Raw genomic sequence first — 23,778 nt, 5'->3', positions numbered from 1 at the left:
CACACACACACACACACGGAAAGTGTTTGCCAGGCATATAAATAGAAGCTATTGTTAGAATAGATCGTATTACTTACCCCCAAATCCTAAACTAATAATGCTTATAAATTAGCTTGCATTAAGTGGTTCTTAGCTACAGTGAATGAACAGCAATTTTTTCCTTCAGTTGCGAATGCTGTGTATTAGAAGAAACCCCCCTGGGAAAAGGAAGACAGGAAGAACCGATGAGGTCAACAGAGCCAGGGCACGGCTACCTGTTATAAGGTGTGGAAAAGGTTGCCAGGACCACGTCACGGCCATTAACATGAATCACATCTGTGACCGCCTGGAGTATGTTGAAATAAAAATGAGAGTCTCCGGGAACGGAGCAGTTCAGGCGAGCCTTGAGAAAAGACGTCCACTGTTTCTCCAGAACTCGCTGAGACCCTCCCATGTCATTCTTGCACACCTGAGCCACTCTCGGGAAAACTACCTGCAGAGGGGAAAAAACAAAACACCCAGGGAAAATGAAATGCATTCGCTTTGCAAGGAGACATTCGTAGCATGTGCCTTTCCTTGAAAATAGAAACACAACAACACGGTGCTTAATTTAATCTCGTGTTTCTAAAATCAGTAGTTTAAAAAAAAAAAAAAAGAGGAAAACACAGCATTGGAACAGCATGTTTTGAAAGATAAGGCTGTGGCATTTAATACCGAGCCATAAATCCTTCAGAGGATCAGCTCCCAGTCACATAAACTCATTTCCATACAGACTGCTTAGCTTTTTATTTCCTCAAACAAAAGCACACTTTGTATGCATAATCTCTGCCATCCTTACTGGCTGCCTCTAGGCCCCGATCTCGTTCTCTAAGTCGAAGTTCCTCTAACTGTGCAAGCCCCCATGGCATTCTATTCATCCCCTCCACTTTAGCCACCTCGATTTGCTGTGTCTGGTAAAAGTAACTGAAATGGACATCCATTAAATGTTTTAGTGCTCTTTGCAATAAAGACAAAAATCAAGACTCTCATTCTGCCTAAAGATACCGGATATTACCCACTCTCTGTGGCGTGAAAAAAAAGAAAAATAAAGTTGTAGAATGTTCCTTGAAGCCAAATCTTAAGGTACTTGAAGCTCAGTATGAAATCAGACAAACATCTGTCGATTAAATTTTCAGTAGAAACATTTAAGAGGTTCCCAATTACTCGTTACTGTTCTGAGCAAATATATTAAGGCTTCAGGACAGCACAATGTTTCATTTCCACCAATCTTTGGCTGGATCTTCTCAAAATGATGGCTCTGTCATTAAGATTTATGGTTCTCATTTCAAGGTCATTCATAATAACCCTGGCCCAAAAGTGGATTTTTGAAAATGTTACAAAGGAAGCCAGGGTCGTTCTCCCCTCTTACCTTCCCCATGGTGTTGTACTCCACGGCTATTTCCCTAAAGAAGAAATAGATATAGTCTCCATAATCCACCGCTTGGACAAAGTACGGCTCTGTGGACAGATGGGAACTTTAATTGGGGACAAGTCACAGAGAGTTAAAAGAAGAACTTCATTCAATTGCAGCCAAAGCCGTGTTATTAATTAATTTAAAGCATAAGACCATTAGACATTTGGTTAACTACTAACCATTTCTAATGACTTCACACACGCATGTGCTCATGATTTCATAAGGCATTCGAGCTTACCAATTACATCTTTCAGAAGCAGTTGCAATAACAATGAAAAATAAATGAGTTTGCATATTTCAGTCATTTTGTTTTCCACAATAGAATGCCCATATTACAGAAAAGATTTTGCACACATCTCCTTGTCAACCCTGAGCCGTACAAGGTTGTGAATAGCTTCTTTCCTCTCCCCCTGCCTGCCTCCAATGCCCTGTCCCGTTCCGTGAATGAATTGTTCAGTTCTTTTCATGGGGGACCCTGAAACAAGCGTCCGAGGTAAGGAAAGATGAATGTAATGTATTCTATTGTAGTGGCATTGGAAGTTTTGTTAATACTCCACAAACTCATGGGAAGGGGAAAAAAGAGAGGTAAATAAATCAGTTGAGATAAAAGATTCAATTTAAACTTTCCTGTCTGCCAGAAATCATTACTACAATGAAATTACAGGGTGGGCAACAGCGGCTCAGTGGCAGAACTCTCGCCTGCCATGCTGGAGACCCGGGTTCGATTCCCGGAGCCTGCCCATGCCCCCCGCAAAATAAAATAAAATAACAGTCTAGTCCATCTAGACGCTCCATCTCCCACAAATGAATTTCTCTCCCACCCATGCTCTTTTCTTCTATTAATTGTTTGCTCACCTTTTAACCACTTTGAATCGTGTTTGACGGTCCGCAGGGTTGGGCTGTCTCCGAGACTCCGGTAAATGACTGAATCTATGGCAAGGAAGTCGGTCACTGTGGCTGAATACAGTTTTCCATCTTAGAAGAAGAAGAAAAGAGGTGAATGAGGTGGGAACAAGACAGTGTGTGTGTGGGGGTGGGGGGAGAGATGATAGAGAAACCTCCAGATTGCTTCCCTATGTCAGGCAAATGAGATAGGACAACTGGGAAAAATCCAAGAGTGGCTGGGAAAACACTTGGCCCACATTCCTAACTATTTTCAATTGTGCTTATGAGAGATGAACCATTTTTCATTTTTAAATTGCATGGCAATTGCTAAGCAGCAGCAGCTCAGGGAACAGGGCAAGTGACAAATGTTGTTTGCTTCACTTGATTAGATGGACCTTGACTGAAATCTCAAGGCCAAGGCCCCTTGGATGCTGCTACTGCCACCCCATAATCAGGGTAAACTGGATAAGGTGGGAGTGCAGGGAAAGTTAGAAGCTGACTGTATCACCAGAAAATTTTAAGGACAAGCAGAAGTAATGAAGTGCTCAGCTTGAGCAGGTGAGGGGGAGAGGAAGAGGAGGAAACCAGGAGCATAAGAAGATTGACAAGGTTTTGTCCCAGTTCTCCAACTACTGACATCCTGAGAGTAACCCTCACCTTAGTCATGACAGTTCACTAAATCTTGTTGATCTCTATGTAAATAAGAGATTAAATCAGAGCTATTTGCTCAGTATTTCCAAAGTCACAAATTGAAAGCATCCTGATATGCAAGATGTCAAAGCAAAGAAGAAAGGAGGAAGTGGTGCTGCACAGTTCAAACTGGCCTTGCTTTAAGAATTCATGCTTTTGGGGAGATAGGCTTGAGGGCACTTCCAAGGCAAAAAGGAATGAAGATGATTGAAGATTATATTCCCTAGAGTTTTGATTTTTTACTGGATTAGCTAACACTCTCCACACAGATAATCAAATTGGGATGTTCTAGAATAACAGAATCTATGTAGATTAAATGGAAGCAATTATATACAAAATAAAAAAATACTTCCTTGATTTATTTTTAAATGGATTACATATTTTCATTGATAGCATGTAAAAGTGATTCATGTACAGCATGAATCTTTAACCACTTCCACTTGAGGGATACTCTTGCACTTGAGGGATAGGCATAATATATATATATATTTTAAAAAGCTTATCCAAGCACACAGAAGCATGTTTTTTTTTTCTCTTTCTTTTTTTGCATGGGCAGGCACCAGGAATCGAACCCAGGTCTCCAGCATGGCAGGTGAGAACTCTGCCTGCTGAGCCACTGTGGCCTGCCCCAGAAGCGTCATTTTTGATGTCTACCTTTAGTCTTAAAATAGATGAAATTTGCTCCAGTTCATGGTAGAGCTCTCTGGAAATCTGCATTATCAAAGGCCATATATCAATGAATGTTGACTGTTTTGGTTAGATTAGAACTGCAGATAGCAAATCTTTCCATTGATAAACACATCTCCCCAAACCATAACCTGACTAATGGAATCACAGCACCAAGTTGTACAGATATACATGGGCAGTGGAGAGCCTTAGGGGTGGGGTAGCATGGGATTCCATCTAACCACTCTCCAAGAGTCTTTCTGACTTGCATTCCTTTCAACACTGAGTATCTCACCAGAAGTTGTATTTGCAAAACAGAGCACTATTCTGCAACTCTTGGCAATATGATGACCATTAAGTGGCAACAAAGTCTTTCCTTTTAATAAGGACTGAACTTTAATGAGATTTCCAACAGTCCAATGAAAAAGTTCAATATACCTGTTGGGGATGCGTGAGAGGAGAAGAGGTCATTGTGTTATTGTGTCATTGTGTTATCTCACGTGGCTTGGTCTGTCTAGGTCCTGTGTATAGTCTGGTGGTGCTAGTTAATACTCTGTCCATTCTTTCCTACCTCAGGCTACCACATGGTCTCCTTTTAGTTTATAATTAAAGTTCAATTCTCTGCTGTAGCCCACATCCTCCATGCTGTTGATGAATGCAGGTTACAAGTGTGAGCTGCTACCCAGGTAGCTTTGCTGTTGAGCATAAGCTCAAGCGCTCTGGCTACTGGCCTTGTTCCTGCCTGTGCTTATGAATAAGGCCTATATGGCCGTGTTTATTACAGTGCTACTTCCCAGTAACACTGTGCCCCCATCGGGGAAGAACCCGGGGAGTCTTTCCTTTCTAATTTGGCACAAGTCACTTCTAGAATTGGCGACTGGAGAATCAGGCTCACAGATGGGTGGCAGTGAGGTCCAAGGAGCCAGGGACTAGTCTTGTTTTATAATCAAAGCCCTAAAATCCCTCACCCAGCTAGGCTATGCCAGCTTTTAGCTGTTGTGATGGAAATTATAGCTAACTGCTTTATTACATGCTATAGCACTCATTACTAGATAAACACTTTCCCCTACACCCACTTCCACATACACAAGCTGACAAATAATTCTTAAATAATTTCCTAATTAAAACACATACAGTTACACACAAAAATCCCATTATATCTGAAACCGTGGTGGCTTTCTTTGTTACCATGTGAGATCCTTTGCAATGGAAGGAGGGGGTAGAGATGGAGAGAAGGTGTCAACCTGAGCCACTTAGAATCATCCCCGCCTCTCACCATCATCATTAAGGCACAGGCATGCCATCCAATCAGGTCAATGAGATATGAGAAGATTCTTGCTGGAAGCTTGTGGGCAAGTGATCACTGCTCTAAGTGAGCTTCCAGAAGCTTCCTTTGGTCTTTTTCTTTCTCCCTTCTATATATGGACAAGAGGACATGCAACCCTAGTTGGGGCTGGCCCTGGTCCTATGACTTGTGAGAGCACCCCTTCTCCTGATGGATTTGATGCAGGGCAGAGAGACGAAAGGATGCTGTGTCATGGACAATATTACTGGGCTACTGAATTCAACCAGCCCCAAAGTCTACCCTACTTTAAACAAAAAACCCACTTTAGTAACTTGAGGTGGGGTTTTCTATTATTTGAGCCAAAATACGTTCTGATACATCACAAATTCAGTGTGCCATGCTGCTATTCTTTTCTGAAGACACAAAAACATGGGGAAGAGTGGCAAAGACTTCTTGAGAGAAGCAAAAGTGCAATTTCCATACTAATTGCAAATGGAAAAGGCATTCTTAATTACAGTATTCACCAGAGACTCAAAGTACAACTGTGACTCCACGAATCCTCTGGAGCAGATCTGCAGTGACAGGCTGAGGCATACGGAAGCAAATGCAATGAGGAGAAATCGGGTCGTTTACCTGCAAACAGTGCGACGTTAGCATGTTTGGCATCATAAGGGCATCTGGCCATTCCACTAAATTCATCCCCAAAAGGTTCCAAAGTGTCCATCTAAATGAAATAATAGGACTTAATTAGAAATAACCACACCCAACAGTAGTAATAGCACCTCATATTTATAAAGTACTTAGTGCGCTAAGTAATTCAAATGACTGTTCTTACAAATAATCCCTACGAGTACCTGTTAACATAAATCTGTTGGTTTCAGATGAAGAAAATGAGGCTTAAAGAGATGGTCACTTGACCAAGATTCTACAGCCAGAAGAGTGTGAAATTTGGTCATGATGGCATGACTCCTAAACATTACAAGAAATTGATTTCCAATGTCTTTCTGGAATGGTCTCGAAATAAGCATCTTTTCCCTAGGAAGTGTGATTTCTGAGGCAATCATATAGAAAACTTCTTTTTTCCCCCCTGAATTATCTGTTGAGTCATGAATTCTACAGAGAGTGACCTCATTTTTTTGTTTGAGGAGTCTTGCCTTTGTGGTTAAATCCCAATAGACTGACACTAGAATTTTTCCTCGGATTAGCTGTCATAATAGTATGGCATCAGAAGAGGTACAGGAACACAGTTGCAAGCAGAGCTTAGGTGGCCTTTTGCATCTGCCTCAGGATCACAGTACATTAGCTCTGAAAGTGATTTCAGAAACATGTCCCAGCCTCTAACTGTGGAGATGGGAAATGGAGGCCCAGAAGCTAAGGGACGCACACAGGTCAAAAGCACTGAGGAGTGGGGCTAGTACCTGACTTCACATTTCCCAGTGGTCAACCTCGTTCTCGTTCCTTTATGCTAAAGGTTGTTACTGGCTTGCAGGTGAGTTTTATTTGGCTGTCTTGTCATTCTTTAAAAAACTAACAAACGTCTCTGTTATCGTTTTATTTCTTTTTCTGTTGTCTTTTTATTTCTTTTTCTGAATTGATGCAGATGTTCTAAGAAATGATGAATATGCAACTACGGGATGATATTGAGAATTACTGATTGTATATGTAGAACGGAATGATATGTTAATGTTTTTGTTGGTTTGTTCTTAATTTTTTTAATAAATAAATTAAAAAAAAAGCTAACAAATGGAGTCCAAGTTTTAAACTAGGGAGATTTCACATACAAGTCAAGATCTCTTACTTCTTGAGCAAGTGGAAACATCAATTCAGACCTTTCTTACCCAAATGGCAACAATCAGCTACAGCTGAATAATGGCTGCTATTCATCTCCTTCAGATAAACATGTCATCTTCAGCCCCAAGGTCCTGTCACTCATAGAATATATTTATTTCCTGCTTGCTTCATTCCTACAAGTTACCTGCCTGGCCCCATAGGCGTTTGTGGGTGTGGCCAAGCATTGCTAGCTCTTCACCTAACTCCATTTCCCTTTCCTCTAGATCACACTAAACTCCATTTCCCTTTGCCCCTTGCAGGCAGGCACAGGCAAGTGACTGAGCTCTGGCCTTTGGGGTGTGAGTGTAAGTGATATGCATTGCTTCTCGGTCTTGTCCCTGAAAACTTTCCCGGGTCCTCCACTTTTGATGTCTTCCCACATCCACCCACCAGATAGAGGGGATCCAGTGGCGGATTCTAAGACCCAGGGGGATGCCAGAAGCTGAGAAGGATGGAGCTCAGCCCTCTTAATAACCTCAAGGACCAGAACCAAGATGTAAGCAAGAAGCAAACATTTGTCGGAGGTTGGACTACACTGACTAATAATGCAGTGGTACCTGCTTTATACCACCCTGTCTCCTTCCTTACACCGCGAAATCTTCCCTAAAATCTCAATACCACTGAGTCCATAAAATGATCTCTGTTATCAGGAACGTTTTCTACCCTCCTTTATATAGTCTTAGGGTATTCGGTTTGCACATCTGGAAGGTGAATGGGTTTATCTGCGATGCGAAAACTGAAGGAGAAACCTCGGACAGCACAGGCAATGAGGAAGGAGTCACAGAAAGGTCTTTAGTTTTAACCTAAGGCGTTTGGCGTTGTTGCCCAGGAGAAAAGAGTACGATTCTCGCTGAACAGCTCTAAGTCCCAAGAAAGTTCCGAGGGTGTGAAAGGCTTTTTCCATCCATAACCATTTTGAGATGCTCCTATCGAAGGCATCTTAAAATTTTTAACTGTAGTTGAGAACATAAATCAGTTGTATTAAAAACATATTTTGGCAGGGGGAAGGTGGTGAAGCCAGGCATCCTTTAAACCAAAGTACTCTTTTCCTCAGCGCATTTTTATTAAAGTCTTTTTTTTCCGGATATTTTATCCCAACAAGAGCTTCCTGTTGAACTGTGACAGATTTGCGGTCTGTAGGTTTGGCAAGTACTCAAAAGTGATGCTTAGACACAGTGACGTAACAGAATGGCCTTTTTCCCAAGCAGTGCACTCTCTAATCCTGGCAATGGGAAACAGTAAACAAGGGGGATTTGTGTTTTTTATGTACCTACTTTTAAAAATGTGGCTGCTACTATAGCTAGTCAGAAGTAGGAAGCAGTGAAAAATGATGGATTGGTTTGCAAGTCTGGAATGATCCGGAGACGAAACAATGCCGTGGTGAACTCCCCCTGCCATGAAGGAAGAATTAATCCTTGTGGTAGACATAAAATCTCGACTCAATAGCAGCCTCTGGGAAATTAAATCACCACAGGGTACCGACAATTATATAAAGAACCCCAGCCTGACCTTTGCAGAAGTTCTAGAAGTTTAGAGAACAGGAGGTAAAGTGCGGAATGTAGTTTTATATTTATAACAGGTAGCCTTCAAAATTCCTCCTCAACTAATCTTCTTTGAGGCTATAATCTTTCTAACACATTCAGCTTGCTTCTGTCGTACCAATTATATAAATCAAGGCACGGTGCGGAGGCAGAGATAGAAAATTCATCACTCTTTTCAAGTTACACTAATCAACTCGAGGCTTTCCTGCTATGAAGCTTGGGATTTTCAGTGGAACACTGGTCATTGCTTTTGCTTTCAACTTTTGGTTCTGAGCTGTTGAAAAAAATCAGAAGTCCTTTCTACAAGAACAAAAGCACTTAAGAGAGAGGACTTCGAAGCATTCTCCTTGAGGCCAGGCCCATTACGTCCCATATCATTTGCAATTGTTCCTATGTACTCTCCAGCCCTTTTCGGAGGAGACATGTCAAAGGTTTCTCTGCTATCCACAGTGCCAGGCATGCAGACAGGGATTGAGTATGAAGAACATTCCTGTCTGTGCCTTCTGAAAGGCCTGGGCTCCTGGAATGTGTCTCAGCAGGTGTGGTTAGAACAAGCAAGAGGTGAGGGTACGGCTGCAGGTGAGGCATCGTGGGGAATGGAACATGTGCAGAAAGAATGAACTGGACCACTCACAGCCTGTGAATCCCTGTGTCAAGCAAGCCTGTAATTTGTCACAAAAGATAGCTTTCCAGCAAGGGAATTCCTTGGGATTTGTTAGAAGCAGTAATCTGAATGAGTCCTCAACAATGACAAACAGGGATGGAATATTAAGTGGTATGCTGGAAGGTGAAACATCATCTTCACCGCTGTCACTGGTTAGAGCAGACTCTGGGCAGGACCAAGCTGCCTTTTTTAGAAGCTGATGGATGGGCTCTTGTTTTTCTTTAAAATTTTGATATTTGGTTCATGATGCTGGTTTCTTTGGGGGGGGCATTATATCTGATTTTTTTTTTTAAATAGTGCATTAAAAACCTCATTTATCCTGATTACTGAAGTTTGGGGTGCTCCGTAAATTGGCAAGTGCCTCACTTGCCTCCCCCTAAACCCGGCCCTACTGAGGCTTATTTCCAAACATAAAAGTAACAGAAGGCAAATGTGAGGGTGAAATAAACCCTCCATTCAATAGCTATACCAAAAAAAGGCAAGGGGTCTTTTAAAACTGCCCAAGAGAGAAAGATCAAAGGTGATGGTGTATTATACAGAGAAAGTAGGGTTTAACAAATGAGTATGATTGCTGAATCATTATATTGATGCTTCTTTTAGTTTCCAATATCTTAGAGCAACTAGAATTAAAAACCTAAAATTGTGGAATTGTAACCCATACCAAACTCTGAAATCTATTCTACAACTAACCATTGCAATGTGATTTGAAATTTATTGCTTTTTTGTATTTATGCTATTTTTTACAAGAAAGAAAAAAAAAGACAATTGTGATGATAAATGCACAGCTATATTATGGTATTGTGAACCACTGATTATACATTTTGGATGATTACACTGTATGTGAACATATAATACATATCAATAAAAAATTTAAAAAAAGAGAAAAAAAGCTGCCTAAACAGAGGCTGATGTGCCCTCTGGTTCTGACTCCAGCCTATCAGAGTTTTTCTCATTTGTCACACTCCCAGGGCTCACTCCTACCTTTATGTTGATGGAATCCATGCTGCAGTTCTTCCCTACATCTCCCTGAATCACAGCTGACCTGTCTAACTTCTTATTAGACACCCCCATTCGTGCCCCGCAGGCATCCCATGCATGCAACTGAACTCCCATCCTTCACCCACCACGCTTCCTTCATTCTCCACCTCAGGTTGCAACCCCATCCATCCACTCACCTGAGAGATAGCCTGGCAGTCATGTTTGATTCCTCTCTTTCTTTCTCTCTCTGCATCTTATCAATCATTAAATTCTACCGGTTTTTAGGTTTTTTTTTTTTTTTTTTTGCCACTTACGTAATTCCTGAATGTATTATCTTCTTTCCATCCCTGGGGCCACCACACCCCTGGACCTCTCCAGGCCCTTTCTTGCTATCATGTGTCACTTCACAGGCCAGTGGTTCAGAACGGAATGGAGGCTCTCAAGTTTGAAATGCTGTTTCCAAACCCCCTCTCTGTTCATGCCACAATACCAGCCCAGATGCCCTTCTCCCTTCATTTGGCCAACTTCTACTTATCCTTTAAGTCAAAGGTCAAGCATGACCTCATGCATTCATTTATCCCAAGCAAATTTATTTGGCACCTGCTTGGAAGGCACCATGCCAGGTTCTGGGCAAGCATTGTGTGGTCCCTGTACTCACGGGGCTTATGGGTCTCCTACGGTTTGGGAGAGGTGTTAACACCTATGAGAACAGCAGGTGGAAAAGTTTTAAAGGAGGTGGTCATCTACCTCCTTCTGGAAGCTTTCCCTATCCTCTCACTCCAGGCAAGGCTAAGTACTCTAGTGCCATGCTCCCAAAATACCCCGTGCAGTTTCCCCATGGTAGCAACCCCATGGAATTGTTGTTTTTTTGTTCCTGTTTGTCTTCTCTAAGGGTGGGAGCCTCCTATCTCTCTTTACAACCTGAACATGTTAGAAACTCAATACAAATTTGCTGAGCGAAAGCCTAGAAGAAAGAAGGGACAAGGAAAGGTAACAGATGGGAAGTCAAGACCTTAGATCATTATCATCTCTGCTTCTGCATCTGGTGAGCTCCCTCCTTCTTTGGTGACACCTCCGTCGACTGCAGCAGGACTAACTAGAGTTGCTTTGTTTTGTTTTATTTCCTTATATAAAGGCCATGGTCAAGTAAGACACTCTTCTCTGAGTGTTAAATGGAAATAAATTCCTGAGTTCTTTAAATTCTTACCTAGAAGAACGACTACAGCTTAAAATGGCATGCTTTTGAGATGTCTTTTAAATCAAGAATCACTCACAAGGTGTGTTGTGCTCAGAGGGGAGATGATGAGAGTGGGAGGGAGAAAGAGAGGGGAAATCCACATGGTATTTGTGTTAAGTGCATAGGTCTTCAGAACAATGAATAGTCTTTCAGAAACTAACTTTGCTGGGTGAACTCTTTAAAGATATGTCAATCAATTCTGAGCAAACAGGAAGGTGAGAAGTCTGCTCAGGATCAGTCATGTGGAGCAGTACACTAAGTTGAACGTTCGGTGGTGTTGAATTACTCCTCTTGGGGTGCTGCAGGTACAATCACAGTAAATGATGAAATACCTCATGGCTGTGCAGTTCCAGACAGGCAAAAGAGCATTTACCTTATAGTTTCTGCAGGAAGGGTTGAAGGCATTAGTTCCACAGACAAACAGCGTGTCATCATTTTTCTTTAGAAGAACTTTGATAAAGTTGTGACATTCATCCTGAAAAAAAAAAATGCAGATTTTTGGTGTCCAGTCCATTCAATGCAGAAACCCATCCTTCACGTGATCCCACGATATGTCCACAGTAAGGTTCAAATGAAGGCGGCTGAAGAGTCCCTCTACTAAAAGTTCGAGATCTTCCTGATGTTAACGAAAACATGACATTGACAGTAGCTGCTCTGCAAAAGAGAACTTAAAAATGGTGTAGAATGAAGAAGTGTGTGTTTTTTCACAAAAAGGAGGCAAGCCTGGAAGTGTCAACCTCCCATCATATTAATTTTAATGCCAGATGCTCCAGGGTCCCTTGATGTACACGGCTCCTGGTTGAAGTAGGTTTTTATGTTGTTATACGACCAAAGGCACAAAACCCTGGAAGTCTGCGGCAGCCTTTTATGAGCTCTTCCACAGACCCTTGGGGTGTCGGGCTGTGAGCCGGGACCATGGGAGAGTGCACTTAGAAGAGCCGGGGCAGCCGGCTTTGTACCCATCATCCCCGGTATGCCTAAGTAGTCCATGATGCATCCCCCCCTAGCAGCTGTCATAATGTTTCATTGCATTAAAAGCAAACTATTTTTGCAAATTAAAGCCTTCAATAAGTTGATGGAAAAAGCAATTACTGGGGGAAAAAGTGAATGGTATGATCCATTCCACATCACAGTCAATGGCTGGTGATAACAGTCAACAACTTAACCCAAAGTGGCAGCTGCAGGAAAAATGAAAATTGCCTACCTTATGTTTTCCCTTCATTCTGCATGTGTCTACATCAGCCTGTTTAGATTTCCATGTCAGTTTCTGCCGGGATCAAGAAAGAAATCAATTAGAGGCCCAGAGATTGTTGGATTTGATTTTAAAAGTAAGAGTTCCCTTGGGGAGACTAGAGGCTGAATATATATTTATTGAAAGCTTTCTGCACCCTTTCTCCATGATTAATTCACCATAAGAACACAAGGTTAGAGATGGAAATGTTCATTTAATTTTAAACTCCTATCTATTAATTAAACTACAAAAGAATCTTCTCTTTGAGATAAAGGAGAAAGGAAAGAATAATAAATAAGTGTGGAGATGTCACATGAAATGTTCAAACTAACCTGCTAAATTATCTCGTTTTGATAAAATACATGCTCTTGCCCTTTCCTTTCAGTTGATAAATCAATCTGTGTAAAGCAATCATTTTCCTTAAAATATGGAAGTCATTTTCTTAAACATAAAGGAGACGTTCCCTTTGGGTAGACAAAGATTTAATTCAGGCTATAGTCCTTCATGTAAATTAATAAACTGAGGGAGCTTCTAGTTCTATGGCACCGATTTCATTAACTAAAATACCCCCATGTGAAGTTATAAGGAAAGTTTAGGTTATTCTTTATATGTCTGAAAAAGGATAATGACCAAATTCCTGAACCACTAGAGTCAAATCCAACTTAACATTACAAGACATAGAAAAGTAACATTGAAACACATGAGGAATACATTTGTGGGATACAATTTTACATGTGAAAAGTGGAATTTGGGGGGCACAGGCATGGGAATAATTCACTGAAGGAATTTAGGAATGATCTAATTCCAAAACATATACACACAAGTATTTGATGAATGACACATGAAATACATAACTGTTTCTGAACACTTATTGAACCCTAACATACCCAAATTGGGATTTCATAAGATGCATAGTGCCAGTTCTAAATAATTCACCACATGATCTCAATGAAGGCATTTCTTTAAGAAAGCAATTCTTCAAGAAAGGCTCTTCATCTCTGAAAGATGGTTTAAAACTACTTACTTTGCTACAATAAATTTCTTCTGTGTGTGATGTGTCTATGTCAACAGTATAAATATGGTCCCTGTAAACAAAGAATAATTAATACAAAGTCAAACACAACCGATAAACACAAGAGTCAAGTCAGTTCATTTTCTATCGAATGAGGCATATCTCATGCAGAGCAGATGAAACCATACCTGTGTTATTAAAAAACAAGAAAACCATGTGCAAAAAAACCCCATGAGCTCAGCCTCTGGATCACATTTGCACTTTCTGACAGATCATGATATCTTGCTCTAAGGGATAACTTCAATGGAAAACTTTCTGAAGTCTCTCTCATAATAAAACTACTGTATCTGCATATACGTCGCTCAGGAAAAAAGGATTCTGAAAATTAAATGGGCCCAAAGACTGGAACACGGATGTTTCATGGGCCCTTTAAGTATCTTCAAATGCATGTAACAAGTACTTGGTGTTCAAGAAGGGAGTTAACCAAAAGCGAATCTCCTTTTCCACCTCTCTTTAGAAAACATGTTTACAGCTTAGCTTTGATGATTTGATCGACAAGATGGAAGGGGAGAAAATATGATGGAGGTAAAATTATTTCCAGAAGCCAATCTTTCCTTCACAAGAAGATGGTCAATTAAGGTCTAAAATGTACTCAAGCTTAAGTAGACATTTCTTGCTTCTGTTCACCTTCCTGTCTTGCTGAGAATTTGGTTCTCTTGACGGTTGGCTGCCAGTCTCCCATTTGGAAGAGGAGAAACAGAGTGAGCAATTCAGGTGTGGGGCTGTATTTAAACATCCCCTTCTTGTGAACTGGGTACAAGGGTGTCTTTGTCTGGAATTAAGAAGAAAGAAAAGCCCTACACTCAACTGGGGAAATGGGGAGCTGGTGAGGGAAAGCAAAACAGCTCATTTTCCCTTGAAATAACATTGACTTTTTCTAAAACGCAGGAAGTCCTAGGGCTGGAAAATTATCCTCAGCTTTAAACCAGGATCTCAAGCCTCTGCCGTAGACTTTCAAGCCCCTTTCATCATTTAAAAGGAAAAAAAAAAGAAAGAAAAAGAAAGAAGGCAGGAAGGAAGTATCTGCTATGAGGATTCGCTTCCTTTTTCTTTTGCTGCTTTTCTTTTTCCTGGTCTTGAGAAATCTGTTTGCCACTGCTTTTAAGGAAAGCAGACCAGAAGGAAAAGAAATAAGAGGTCTCTCACGTGAAAAAATGAAAGGAGGGGGCAGGGCAGTTGGCTTACAAAATTCCCTGCCTGCTACTGAACAGCGAGTGTGACTGTGTTTGTGTAAGGGTGGTGAGGGGAGAATGGGGAACCTGTTTTGTAAATTGCTGAACTGGGAAGTTTCTCCAGACTTCAGTAGGGTGCCAGAACTGCTCTGCCCTTTAATTCCAAGGCAGTTTAATTGCATTCATTTATTACTGGTTTGACTTTATTGGTGGTGCTGGGATGGGGCTCATTATCGGAATGGAATTGCCTATGACTTTGGAATCAGGTTTGAGATGACTAGGCTTTTCCTTGCCCTGCTTCCCCTCCACACTTAAGTAGGGGCTGAATATATGAATTGTAAATTAACAACTGATTAATATGCATTGGCAACTCCTCAGAAAGCTCTGGTTTGTCCCCTTCTGGCATGGCCTGTTTATGTTAATTAGCAGTTCAGAGATTAAAAAAAAAAAAGGAAGAATGTACAAAGTGGATAATAATAAAGCAGAACTGAAAGGGCTTCTTGCCACCAACTCTCACTCAATCCCCGGGTTCTGGATGGGATTTGGCTTCCGATCGCTGACACCGATTGTCTAGAAGAACTGGGAAGGCTTTAAGAGTAGAATTCCATGAACAAAATCTCTTTTTGGAAAATGGCAATCATTTTCAATATCCAGAAGATTACTCTGCCCCAGCAAACAGAAACAGCGCTTTATGCAATAAACCATAGACCGGGGTGGCGGGGGAGGGTTATTCCCAAAACACCCCCGTGTGCATCCCAGGATTCGTACGCTGCTCTTCTTGAATTCAGTTATTTGAACACAAATTGGAGACCATAGCGCAACTTCAGCAACTTTTCCAAGGATGTGAACTGAGAGGAAGTGGCTGAGGATGGAGCAAAACCCAACACATCAGTGAGCGAGAGCTACAGACTTGACTTCCAGCCAAAGAAAATTCTGTTTCATCATTCAAAAAGAAAATGAACATGTTTCTTTTTTTTTTCCTTCTTCTATTTCTTCTTCCTTTTCTTGGATAGGGTAGGGACTAAGATAAAACAGGTTGGGTTTAAAGGTGCTGGAATGATGTCATTCCCCCTTGCCTGCACTCCTCACCTATGCTAAAACACTGGACCCACGGGCAAGCTGTTATAGCATTTTTTTTTCCCCAGAGATGCAATTGCAAAGTTACCAATTTCTCGAATCGATTTATTTTCACAGATTCTATATTTAATCGTTTGTTTTGACCAGACTTTAGATAATTGGGTACAAGTGTAATCTCCCAGTTCTGCTACATTTAGGAAACTTAGATTGATCTTTAACAAAGAGCTGGTCTTCTATGGGAGAGTTTGGACCTTATTGGAATGGTGTTTAATGAACACTATCATGGTTATTTTCCTGGGCCACAGCTCTTAGAAAGTTATTACCAGGGCAAATAATATCACCTTTACTGCTCAGCAGACACATGATGCGGGGGGTAACAGTACAGATTCTAGGGCAAGACCATCACGGTTCAAATCCTGCCTCTACCATCACGACCCAGTCACTTAAGCTCTCTGTACCTTGGTTTACTCACCACAGACATGGAGGTAATAATAGTTCCTTCTCCTAGAGTTGTGTTGAGGACTGAATGAGATAACATTGATACAGATCTTATAATGTCATCTGTAACTTACATATTATATGCAACTGGTGTGCGCTCTATGTCCGTATTTTGTGAAGTAAAATTTTAAAACTGTGTTGGCACTGTTCCCTGTGACCAGGTGTGGGGTACCCTCAAGAGTTTCCAGTGTGGCCAGTAATTTTTTTTATTTTACATTGCAGACCTTGTCACTTCAGAACAGTAAGCGCTGGAAAAGAACCACGTGCTGGTGCTATTTAGCTGTTCTTTCCCGGGGCTCCTAGCGAGGCGACTTCTAAAGAGTGAAAGGAGTTATCACTCCAGACCCAGGTGAGCCCCTAAAGGAACCCCGTCAGACAGGCAGCGGCCCCTGTGTCATTCTGCATGTATAACTATTCCGAATGTGCTACACACTCAAAAAAACAGGGGGATCATAGATTGTTGGAAACCCAGGAGACTTCATTAAGATATTCTAATCCAACCTCTCATTTGACAGGGGGCACTTAGGGCCAGAGAAGTTGTCTTTCGACTAAATTATTAAATTAAGGGCATAATTAGAACAAAAGGTTAAACCCATGGGATCCCTTACCATGTCATTCTTACCCAACCATGCCATGTTATTTCACCATATCATTCAGCCTTAAGACATGGCCTGGTCTAAATGACATTTCCCTAACAGGTGAGCATTCTCTTAGTAGAGCCAAATTAAAAAATAATAATAAAAAAGCTCTTCTAAAATATATTTGTGCTTTCATTGGATGCATTTGCCTTTATGTTAAAAAATAGCATATCCTATATATATTACATTCATTGCAAAAATACAAATAGGCTCAACATAAGGATACCTACATGAGCACCATATAATATATGTTTCCATTGAATCAACAAGTATGAGAGAGGGAAGCGCTCTCCTGGGTGCTTAAGTGAATATTTGCATCTAGGTTCAAGATAAACAGTTGAAAACCTTGAAAGAATGAAAACCCAAGTAGCCTTTAAATAAGAGAACACTCTATTGGGAACCCTCAAGATCTTAAACGTGGTGCATAGTGGTTAGCTGAGGGCTTTGGACGCTGGGACGCTGGGGAGGCAGAGGGGGGAGGGGCCCTCTCACCGAGCAGCAATGTAGAGGGTTCTATTCATGACCATGATCATCTGGATGTCCAGCCTGTGCCTCTGCGTGGTGTTCCGTCCTGGCTTGTGGCCCACAAACACCGGATACTGTTTTGTATCTGTGCAAAGAGAAGATAGGGCGAGAGGGGGAAATCAAGCCAAGCAATGACAGGCAAAGGAGGGGAGGGGAGTGAGCTGCAAACCAAAATCATGCTTAAGTCAGACCACCATTTCCCATCTCCAAAGGCGTCTGTTATTTTAGGTAATACGATGATAGAAGAGGGCTCTTTTAAGGCTAGTCTGGCTACCATTTCATTTCCAGATGGTAATCAGCCTGAACTCATATTTTCTCTAAGTATCACAATTTCTGCCTTGTCCCTCTTTCTGGGGGTGCAACTTGCCAGTGAGTCCTTTTGCATGAAGGTGCTCTTTTCTTCCACAGTTTTCTTTTCATCTTCTGTAGAGGGCTAAGCCCAAGGGGCAGTCTGCCAAAGATCTTGTCTCGGGACAAAACTATTTCAAAGCGCCTTTCCCATCAATCACCACAAAAGCAATGCGGTCTGGAGGCGAGAGACCTCTTCCAGGAGCCAGGAGGAAAATACAGTCTCCACAGGCGTCCAGATGGAATAATCTACTATTGAAGGCAGCTCCGCTAGGTTGGTTGGCATTCTAGGAACTGTGGGAAGTTCACTCTTGAGTTAAGCAATTGGCTAAGCTCACAGAAATGGGGGTTTTGACAGGATAGGGTCAAATGGAGTGTAGTCAGTTGAGTAATTCGGAATTTTCCCCAACGTGCAGAGTCAGTGAGTATATATTTCTCTTCTCCTACAGTTCTCTTGGGCTGGGAGTGACAATTTGTAATAATATCTGACCTTTAGAAATACCTATATCTCAACATCTCTCTGCCTTTAAACCAACAATCTCCAGAGTGCTGGCGATCCTCCAAAGAAACCAAGGAGGAGAGAAAGATGGGTCATATTTAAAAGGCAACTGTTTTCCAGAGGGGTAAATAATGAATAGAAAACCATTCACAGATTTATGCTTAGACCATTCACAGATTTATGCTTAGAACTCTATCCTTTAAAACTTTGTAGTATCTGAGTACTACCCACAATAAGCATCTTATTAGAAAGCCCTGGTATATTTTGCTCCCAATCAGGCTTGGTATGCAATCATATTGTGCTTCTCCCTTCACTGCTTTGGAATTTCATTTACTTATTCAACAAAGGGCATCTAAAGCAATTCATATGTCTCTCTCCTATCATGGATTTTAGTGATTGTTTAAGTGTGATTCTCAACAGTACTTCTAGGCTGGGGGCCCTTCTGTACTGTGGCACCAAAGGTAGAAAAACCTATCTTGATTAGAGATAAAGAAAGGTTTTTGTACCTTGAGTAAGGTGGACACTGATGCTTTGAGACTGATGACCCTGAAACACACAATTTGGTCTTTAACCACATGCTTTGGCCTTTTATTCTCTAATTTTTTTTTTATGTCAGTCTTGCCTCCTCACCTTCATGTGGAATTACCTCCTTTTTCCACCTAGAGTATCCAGCAGTGAATTGGGTGATGACTGATCTTGTTAGAGTCCCAAATGAACATCAAACACCCCTTGTCAGGCTCACTCAGTGTTTGTTTTGGTATTATTGGGAAAATAGATATTTGGGGAAAACAGTCTCTTTCACATTTACTCTGATAAAATACTGTCTTTCGGATGTAAGATTTAAAAAACGTCCTATATTGGCTGTTCTGTCCAATACACAGATACCAATTTCCTCTTTCAGGACAGCTGAATTGTTTGTCAAATTGTTATCTACCCCTAAAAGTGAAACATAGGTGAAAGGAAAGTCTATAAACAAGTAAAATAGGTCCTCTGCTTATTCAAAACTACTCTCTATCTAACCCTGGAATGATATAACATCTAAGTCTAAAAAATGTAAATTCTTGAAGTTACTCCCAAATGGTCTTATTATTTTCAGTTCATAACTTAAAACAATGCCCTTTATATTAATTATATATGAAAATGTGTACTGATGGCAATACCCAAAGGATCGTATTTCTGAAACAGTTGGTTTTAGGACATGATCAAAGCCTCCATATACTACTTAGACTTGATTGGAGAAGCTGAGGCAAGTTTGAATCCTCGCAAATACACATGTCCACAATAACCATCGACAGCGTAAAAAATATATAACAGTCATTCTGACAATCTGACTAGATTTGAATTACCCAGCTTTGCCATTTACTCAAGTTAAAATGTCTAACAAGCCTCCAATTTTTTTTTATCTCCATTTTTATTCTTTGATGGTTGATACAGGCTAACCTGTCTGCAAAGGGAGTGAGAGTGAAATTGTGGATACTTACAGTTGCCATGCGAAATACTGATCGGCTCAGAATCTTCTGGGAAACCAGCCCCAGCAAATTGTAGTAGTGTGAAATATAGCAGCAAGGCTTCTGACCTCATAGTAGTTTAGCGGAGAGACTTTACTTCTCTACTTCACCCTGCCAAAGAGCAGAGAAGGGATTTTTTTTTTTTTTGCAAGTCAGCATTATTCAACTCCATAAAATGAAATGGCCTTGAAGATAAATTCAAGAGAAAACGGGCCACTGCTTCCCATCTTTTCCATTGTGAATTCACTGATTACTGTGCCTTCCACAAGGAAGCTGCATCCATGGCACTCTGCATTCTTCTTCCCCTGGAAATCTGAGCCGTTTTGGAAAGCTTCTCCTAAACCTAAAGAACAGCCTTAGTTCTTTTGTCCTGAGCCTTCCTAAGGCCATTATGGCTAACTTAGAAGCCCTACTTCCCAAATAAAGTGGACAACTGAGAAATTTGTGGGTGTTTTAAGGTTTCTTTTTCTGTAGGTTTATTCAGATCAAACACTGGCCATCCCGCAGACATATTTTGTTTGGCCAGGTCAGGATCTTTCAAAAATTTGAAATAGTTGCCAATATTAAAAAATTAGAAGATTGCTGATTATAATCAAGATTTTCAGATTCATTTAAAAAAAATTAGAGTATCTGTCATAGTAACCCAAATGACAGTTCTCAGGCCCCATGCTGCAGCCCCAACAATACACACACACACACACACACACACACACACACACACACACACACACACACTAGAACTGGCCCTGTTCACTCATTTTCTTTACCTGCTTAAACCCCTTAGTTGAGTTTCTGACCCCTGCTTTATGTAATTCTACAGTGATCTTAGTCAAATAAAATCACAACACAATCTCTGTTTAAGAGAAATAAATAGGCTCTTTCAGATTCTGTGAAGAATATGATAGGGGGAATCTGAAACCACATCCTGAAATGGTACTGTTGATTAAAAATATTCCTTCTCTCTCTGTAATGAGAGAGTAGTGAATACAAGTGGCAGAATATACTGTTCTACCCATCCATATTTTCTTATAATGCTCTTTATGTGTAAAGAAATTCTCCTAAATCTTGGAAATAAAAACAATCCCACGTAGGGCTGTTGGATACAGTGAAAGAAGAACCACATAAGCAGATTTTCAGGCATATTTTAAGCAAGTGTTGATCTATCAGGGAAATTAATGTAAAATGGGGATATCTTTTCATCTTTCCAGAGTAGTAATGCCTTTGAAGTAGCCTGCCAAAGGTGATCTTTTTTGAACAAAGCTGTTTCATGGTAGTCCATCAACCAATTAAGATTTGTGGGTAGAAAAGTCAAACTTAGTAACAGACATCTTTGAAAGTTAGTTTGGCAAACAAATTGCCAACTTGTGCTTTTCAGAACACCGTTTAATATTAGATACCTATATCTCTCTTCTTTCTGCCAAAGAAAGCATTAACAAGTCCGGAGCGTTGCGTCACAAGTTACAATTTCACAGACACAGTTGGCGCTTAATCATTTCTTCGACTTAAAAGTACACATTAATTCATTTGTTTTATCTTGAAAATCAAAGAGGGAGATAGGTTGAAAGAAAAGATCTAAACAACTCTATGTCTCCATTTCTGATGTGCAGATTAAAATTAAACCTTCAACAATGACTCGTTCACAAGGGCAATCCATTACCAAGAGACATAAACATGTATTTATAGACAGGTCAAAAGTGGCAGTCTATTTAATCACTTATTTGCCGGTTCCCCATATTATGGAGAGTCTGATCCCAAAGGAAAGGAGCTCTGAGGTGCTCCTACTTGCTTCTCATGGTTCCTGTTGAACAGAACATTAAAGAGAGGCATCAATAACAAGAGTAAGTAAAACATAAACCAGACACCAGCCAGCTGTTAACATTTTAGATGAGAAAGCAAGAGGGGAAGGGGAAGGAACAGCACACACGAAGCACTCAAGAGCATGATTATTGTGTGATACAGAAGCATAACATCTCAGAGAGTTTGCCACAAGTGATGGAAGCGTAGGCAAAGGGCTGGTTCTCATTCCTTTAGAAATCTTTGGAAAGAGTTGTATACTTGTGAAGACTAATTTTTCTTGATATGGCAAACAAGTCTGTCTATCATTCTACAACTATCGTTCGTCTTTGAACAAACATCTTATGACCTAAAGCGACAAACTCCTCATACTTTATTATATCCTCCAGTTTTAATTATTTTAGTCTTAAGATTGCATGGGTCAGATGCAAAATGCTAAACCCCAGAAGCCCACAGAAAGGGTGATGTATAATGCAATCCAATGACTTCTTATTTTTCTTGACATGGGCAAGCACTGGGAATCGAACCCGGGTCACCAGCATGGCAGGTGAGAATTCCGCCACTGGGCCACCCTTGCACTGCCCTCCAATGACTTCTTGAATCCTCACCCATAGCGTGGGTGAGGATCATGGTAGAGGTAGGTCATTTAAATACCTCCAGGTTTACAATGCAGCTCTATCCCAGGAAAAAAGAGCTGTTTTATGTGCCTTTCTATCATCATACCATCAAACATGTATATTAACATATTTTAGGGGTGAAAGCGTTCTGGCAGTATTGGTTAATCTCAGCTAGTCTACATGGACACTTTAAAATTTTCTTCAGTGAATCCATTATTCTCTTCCTATTCAACCATGGGTCTTAATATGTGCACTATCTCTATGAAATGATTGAATCACAGATTGAAATGATTACTTTGTGGAGACAGCCCAGTTCAATCACATCGTCCTTTCCCATCCTGTAGACTATGGGCTAGATCTCCTCCCTGAGACCATGTAATACAGATATGCACCATCCCTGGGAGAGTGGAAACAAATAAGAACTTTCCAAAACCTGAGTTTTCAAAGCCTTGAGCTAGCTGGCTGCTGCAATTAAAGAGGTTGTTCAAGTAATTTTTGAAACTCTGAAAAGCGCTTCCCATATAACAGAATATTTATAGGCAACTGTACACATTTGTCGATTTTCCTGTCTGTGGCTGTGCTTATAGAGGCTAAATATGACTTAAGCAGCTATCCAGAAAATTAGATCAGGGAAGACTGTCAATATGAAGGATTCTAAACAAAAACGTTTACTTCAAAAGTAAGCTTATTATGCCTGAACTTTCCATAAAATTGTCTCAGCCCTCTACCTTGCTTAGTCTGAATAGAAATGGCCCTTGAACAATGTTCAATTTCTATAAAATTGCAATCTTACTCTCTGTCCCAAACCACAAAATTCGTGGAAAATTAAGAACATTCTCAATTTTAACATGCATCTGCTTGGTGAATTTATTAGGTCTATTTAGGTTCATCTAAAATTAATTATACAACTGGAGTTTGAGTCAGGTGGGCAAGGTTTCTGTTGACTTTCCACATACCCTGAGCCCAGACATGCTTCTTATTAGTTTCCCCCTGAAGTCCTCAAGGCCAAATTGAATAAGAGAACTGTGATACACAAAGTAATGTTGTGACTATAGACTGTCATGAGTTAAATAAACTGTGCCAAATGTTAACTGGCCAGAGACCAGCCTTCAGGTATTCCAGACTGAGGGACCAAACAAAAGGGGCTGTTAAAAAGAGTTCTGTCTGAAAATCTTGCGAGTGCATTCATGCTGATAATTGTTTTTTTTCTTCTTAAGTAATCAAATCTTTTCTATAACTGGAGCTTCCATCTACCCCATCCCCCCCCCCCACCTCCTATGCCCTCATCAGACAATGGGTCATTGTATCTGGTGAGCATGAAGCAAAAGGGACATCCGTGGAACTGGAACTGATGATGAAGTCATAAAATGAGGTCACAAATTGCTTCATCTTACTTCTGGGTTAACTGGGTTAATTTCATAAGAGCATGGGAGTTAGGAAAACCTGATAAACCTACTCAAAGAACCACTTATGCTTAGCCCTAAAACTAGTTCCAATCCTATCCCTGGCTATTCTCTCATATACTGCCCTGGGAAATTCTACGGGGGTTCCCAAACCATTAGTACTTGGGCCAAAGCTGACTGGCAGTCAA

The 23,778-nt window shown here is 40.8% G+C and overlaps 1 protein-coding gene and 1 long non-coding RNA gene across 10 annotated transcripts in view; one reads left to right on the top strand and one right to left on the bottom strand.

Annotated features, from left to right (window-relative positions):
• LOC143665461 (uncharacterized) overlaps window positions 1-20,211 on the top strand; it is a 58,048-nt gene extending 37,837 nt beyond the window's left edge. The window contains exons 2-4 of the long non-coding RNA XR_013166978.1: window positions 16,481-16,607; window positions 17,851-18,043; window positions 19,703-20,211. This is a non-coding gene — a long non-coding RNA (uncharacterized LOC143665461). The remainder of the gene's footprint in view (window positions 1-16,480; window positions 16,608-17,850; window positions 18,044-19,702) is intronic.
• Window positions 1-23,778, bottom strand: part of SEMA6A (semaphorin 6A) — a 125,367-nt gene that overhangs the window by 41,832 nt on the left and 59,757 nt on the right. For all 9 annotated transcript variants that reach the window (XM_077138887.1, XM_077138885.1, XM_077138891.1 and 6 more), the window contains 9 exons: window positions 19,750-19,887; window positions 17,389-17,506; window positions 13,464-13,524; window positions 12,413-12,475; window positions 11,582-11,683; window positions 5,592-5,682; window positions 2,288-2,407; window positions 1,388-1,476; window positions 255-472 (listed from right to left, as the gene is read on the bottom strand). In XM_077138887.1, coding sequence (XP_076995002.1) covers window positions 255-472; window positions 1,388-1,476; window positions 2,288-2,407; window positions 5,592-5,682; window positions 11,582-11,683; window positions 12,413-12,475; window positions 13,464-13,524; window positions 17,389-17,506; window positions 19,750-19,849 — 962 coding nt within the window. In that variant the 5' untranslated portion in view covers window positions 19,850-19,887. The remainder of the gene's footprint in view (window positions 1-254; window positions 473-1,387; window positions 1,477-2,287; window positions 2,408-5,591; window positions 5,683-11,581; window positions 11,684-12,412; window positions 12,476-13,463; window positions 13,525-17,388; window positions 17,507-19,749; window positions 19,888-23,778) is intronic.

The sequence above is a fragment of the Tamandua tetradactyla genome, chromosome 21, assembly GCF_023851605.1.
Source record: "Tamandua tetradactyla isolate mTamTet1 chromosome 21, mTamTet1.pri, whole genome shotgun sequence".
NCBI lineage: Eukaryota > Metazoa > Chordata > Mammalia > Pilosa > Myrmecophagidae > Tamandua > Tamandua tetradactyla.
Note: the sequence above shows the minus strand (reverse complement) of the source record. Positions and strands in the feature narration are given on the sequence as shown.